Below are 5,000 nucleotides of genomic sequence, written 5' to 3'. Positions count from 1 at the left end.
TCTCCCCTTCCTCTTTCCTTTCCTCCCTATCCATTCCTTCTCTTCGTTTCCTTCTCCTTCACTTCCTCTCCTTTTCTCCATTCCTCCCCATACCTTACATTCCTTCTTTCCCTTTCTGCTTCCTTTCTTCCTCTTCCCGTCGCTTCCCCTTTCCTCTCCTCCTCTTCCCTTTTCTTCCTCTCCTCCCCTTCCTCCCTTTCCTCATATCCCATTCATCTGCCTTCTATTCCCTTCTCTTCCTCTTCCTTCCATCTCCCTTGTTCTCCTTTCCTTCTCCCTTCATCTCCCTTTTCTCCCATATCTCTCGTTTCCTCCACTTTTTTCTCCCTTCATCTCCCTTCCTTCTCTCTTTATATATCTTTATCTCCATCCATCCTCCTTTTTTCCCTTTTTCTCCCTCCCTTCTCCTTCCTCCCTTCTTCTCCCATCCTTCTCCCTCCTCCCTTCCATCCCCGTCTCTTCTCCCTTCCTCCTCCCTAGATTCTCTCTTCCTCTGCCTTCCTCCTCCCTTTTTCTCCTTTCCTCCTCCCTATTTTCTCCCTCCTACGTTTTTCCTCCCTTCCTCCCTTTTTTCTCCCTTCCTCCTCCATTAGCTCCCCCAAAACGAAAATATCTCGGTGTATGTGAAAGATGACTCTCCTGATGTCTTGTTTATCTGTACTGGTGATAGAAAGCAGGTTTTAGTATATCCCGTACATGCACGCACGCACGCACACGCACACGCACACGCACACACACACACACACACACACACACACGCGCGCGCACACACACACACACACACACACACACACACACACACACACACACACACACACACACACACACACACACACACACACGCACACACACACACACACACACACATACACACACACACACACACACACACACACACACACATTCTGTATGCTCTATGTTGGGATTAATATTGAGGTCGTCTGTGTTTGAGATACCATGCTTCTTCTCTCTCTTCCTCTTCTTTCCCTTGCCATCTCCCTCTCCCTCGCCTCACCCTCTCTACTGCCTCCCTTCTTCCTCTATTTTCCCTCCCTTCCCTTCCTTTTCCTTTCCCTTCCCTCCCTTTCTCTGCCCTCTTCGTCCTTGCTTCTCCTTCCCCCCTTCTCTCCTTTCCTCCTTATTGTCTCCCTCCTTCGCTCCTTCTCTCTTTCACTCTCTACCGTCTCCCTCATTACCATTCCCTCCTTCTCTTCTTCCCTCCTTACTGCCCCCTTCTTTTCCTCCTTCCCTCCCACTTTCTCTCCCAAATCTTCTCGTTTGTCATTTTTTTCTCTAGCCCATGCCTTTGACAACTCCAGAAGAGAGATGGAGAGAAAGAGGGTTACGGAAGGAAGAGGGAAGGGAAGGGAGAGAGAAGGGAGATCGTAAAGGGAAGGAAAAGGAAAAGGAGAAGGAAAAGGAGAAGGAGAGGGTAGGGAGATGGTAAAGATAGGTAGAGGGAAGGGGAGGGAGAGATAGGGGAGAGGGGAGGGAGATGGTAAAGGGGTGGAAAGGAAAAGGAGAGGGAGAGAGGAGGGAGATAGTAAGGATAAGGAGAGGAAAGGGGAGGGAGAGAGAATGGACGGGATGAAGGGGAGGAAGATAGTAAAGGGAGGGGAAAAAGAAAAGGAGAGGGTAAGGGGAGGGAGAGGGAATAAAGATGTTACGTGGATGGAAAGGAAGAGGAAAGGGAAATGGAAAAAGGAGGGAGAGGGAGACGGTAAGGGAAGAGAGATAGAGAGAAAGAGGGTAAGGCAGGGAGAGATGGAGAGAAAGACGGTAGAGCAGAGAGAGATGGAGATGATAAAGGGAGGGAGAGAGGAGAGAAGGAGGAAGGGGGTGAGATGGGATCACACACGCAATGCATTAAGGAAATCCTATTTGTTTACCTTGGAGTCTTTGCTTATTATGTGGGTTGTCGGTTGTTTACTTGTTTGATATTCCTGTAATGTGTGTCTATCTATTTATCTATCTATCTGCAACGTGTGTGTTTGTGTGTTTTTGTGTACTTATTTAGCGTGTGTGTGAGTGAGCGTGTATGTGTATGTGTGTGTGTGTTTGTGTATGTACATACGTATGTGTATTTTTTTGTATATACATTTGTCTATGTGCGCGCGCGTGTGTGTGTGTGCGTGTATATCTACTTATATTATTTCCAAGGAAAATCTCTAGTAGTAATGCCCTTCATCCACTCATACACTACAGTCCAACTCACCTCAAGTTCCCCTAAGTTCATCAAGGTTCCCAAGTTCCTGAATGACCTTCTCTAAGTCCATCAAAGTCTCCAGTTTCCTATATAACGTTCTCTCTTAAGTTCACCAAAGTTTCCTAGTTTCTAAGTAACCTTCTCTAAGGTCATCAAAGTGTACAGGTTTCTAAGTAACCTTTTTTTTAAGTTCATAGAATTCTCCAAGTTTCTAAGTAACTTTCCTTAAATTCATCAAAAGTCTCCAAGCTTCTAAGTAAGTTTCCCTAAATTCTCAGATTCCTCAAAAGTCGCCAGATCCTCCAAGTTTCTAAATAACCTTCTCTAAGTTCACCAAAGTTTCCAGTACCTCGAGGTTAAGTTCTCTCGCTCCCTCCTCCCCCTTCAGCTTTGGCCTGAAGTGGGACTCGAAGCTCGCCAGCTCTCGCTAAACTTAAGAACGTCGAACTCTTTCCTCAAACGTCGGTCTCTGGAGGAAGGTGTGACGTCAGCAGCGGGAACGCCAGGTGGCCCTACGTCTATCGAGTCACCTGCAGAGGGAACCAGCTGTGCCACCCCAGCTGCTTTCAGGTGGTGCAAGGTGGCTCTAAGATCAACGAGAGCCGTCAGAAAGGTCAGCTAGGAAGTTGTTTTCTATTTTTTCTTTCTGTTTTTTTTTTTTTTTTTTTTTTTTGCTGCCTTTTTTTTTTTTTTTTTTTTTTTTTTTTTTTTTTTTTTTTTTTTTTTTTTGTTCTTTCGCGCTTCGTTGTTGAATACATCTCTCTCTCTCTCTCTCTCTCTCTCTCTCTCTCTCTCTCTCTCTCTCTCTCTCTCTCTCTCTCTCTCTCTCTCTCTCTCTCTCTCCCTCCCTTCCCCCCTCCCTCTCGCACACGCACACGCACACGCACACGCACACGCACACGCACACGCACACGCACACGCACACGCACACACACACACACACACACATACACATACACATACACATACACATACACATACACACACACACAGATATATATGTATATATATATATTTGTTTTTTATTTTTGCATATCTCTCTCTCTTTCTCTCTATTTATATTATTTTCTTTCTCTATTTTTCCTTTTTCTCCCGTAGTTGTGCAAGTATATCTTTCGATTGGCGCGTATCTTCTCTCCCAGGAATGGGTGATTATACATGAAAGCGATGCTCATGAGGAGCTATGCTTCTGGAATCTGTTTTCACAACGTCCTGTCAAGACCCTCACGCACTCTCTCCCTTCCTTCGTCTCCCAGACTCAAGGGGACCCCATGCACCTCAAAGGAAGTGAGAAACGTCGAAGGAAACGGAAGAAGAAGAAGCAGAAGAGGAAGCGGAGGAAGAAAAGGAAGAAAAAAAGGAAGAGGAAGAGGCATGGCGACGAAAAGACCCGCTCTCGCCCGAGGTCCCGCTCCGCCCCGCCGCCGTCGCTCGCGCCGCTGAGGTCCGACGGCGTCAAGGGGCAGGGGGTTGGCGGGCTCTTGCAAGCCGTCAGGGGGGAGAGGGAGAGGGGTCCTGGAAGGCAGAGCACCCGGCAGGAGCAGCCGAAGCAAAACGTCCGCGCGGAAGGCCTTCCGCAGGTGCCGTCCCTCCTTCTTCCTCTGGAGGTGATCGACAGCCGCACTCTGGCCAGACTGCGGTACAACCCGAGCATCCGAGTCAGCATCCAGGTCGTGGACGCTGAGCCGCAGGAAGACGAGGTTGAACCCGCTGAGAACCCCGGCGAGGAAGGGTCGGAGGGAGGTCACGTCGTCCCGCCTCGGTGGCCCGGCGAGGACGCCAACAGGATCACAGGTGCGTCGGGCGCCGCGTCGGGAGGTGCTTCCCTTACCTGCTTCAGGGTTTTACTTCAACGTTAAGCCCTTGTCAAACTTCAGGCAACTTTGTTTACATATCATATGCATGTATGACTATGTGCATGTACACCCACATAAACGTATACACAGACACACAGTACAGTATACATCGCCCCTCCCCCCCTAACTCACATGAGTATGAGTCAGGATCTTCCGTTTCAGAGCTGTTCACCCACGAGGAAAAACTCAGGAACGCCGCCCACTCTCCCTCGCCCACAATAAGCCGCCCATCTTCATCGGTAAGTTACCGCTTACTCGTGTGCCCTGAAGAGAGAGAGAGAGAGAGAGAGAGAGAGAGAGAGAGAGAGAGAGAGAGAGAGAGAGAGAGAGAGAGAGAGAGAGAAAGAGAAAGAGAAAGAGAGAGAGAGAGAGTACATATGTGTCTGTATGTATACAGGTGATACTGCTCGTACCTAGTTCAAGATACTTTAGGATAAGGTAGTTAGAACATTCATAAAGGTCTTTTACTTTCCCTTACATGCCGGTAGACACTCTCGATGGAAAAAAAGAAAACTGTTGGATTAGGGAAAAGCAGATTTTGAAAGGGAGATGTAGCCTTTAGAAGTACAAGTGCAGAAGTAGTCGCAGTAGGCGGGTATTCACGAGCTAAGAATAAAGAGTAGTCTCAGTTTCTTGTTTGCAGGTTTAACTAGCTTTGTTATATCTACAAAACGCATTGGAGTTGTCTATTTCCTCTTAAAATTACCGACTGGAGAAGTTACGTTTTCGAAGCTGATACCTTTACTGAAAGGAATGAGAGCAAGATATTATAAGATGCCTAACATAAAGGCTTTTTTTTTTCATAAACAGTCAGAAAAGCGATCCACTTCGAACTTACAAGCGGTGGCTACAGTAAAGCGAGATTGGGAATGGGCCTTCTATAAAAGTTACATGACTATTAGAAAAGAAAAAAAAAAGTCAATGGCCTAAGAATATTC

The 5,000-nt window shown here is 47.2% G+C and overlaps 1 protein-coding gene across 1 annotated transcript in view; it reads left to right on the top strand.

The window, feature by feature from the left end:
* The window catches only part of LOC125024556 (isthmin-2-like), a 55,802-nt gene that overhangs the window by 39,847 nt on the left and 10,955 nt on the right, over positions 1-5,000 (top strand). The window contains exons 2-4 of the mRNA XM_047612360.1: positions 2,595-2,819; positions 3,463-4,000; positions 4,225-4,301. Of these exons, the coding sequence (XP_047468316.1) occupies positions 2,595-2,819; positions 3,463-4,000; positions 4,225-4,301 (840 nt within the window). The remainder of the gene's footprint in view (positions 1-2,594; positions 2,820-3,462; positions 4,001-4,224; positions 4,302-5,000) is intronic.

Source organism: Penaeus chinensis, chromosome 43 (assembly GCF_019202785.1).
Source record: "Penaeus chinensis breed Huanghai No. 1 chromosome 43, ASM1920278v2, whole genome shotgun sequence".
Lineage (NCBI taxonomy): Eukaryota > Metazoa > Arthropoda > Malacostraca > Decapoda > Penaeidae > Penaeus > Penaeus chinensis.
Note: the sequence above shows the minus strand (reverse complement) of the source record. Positions and strands in the feature narration are given on the sequence as shown.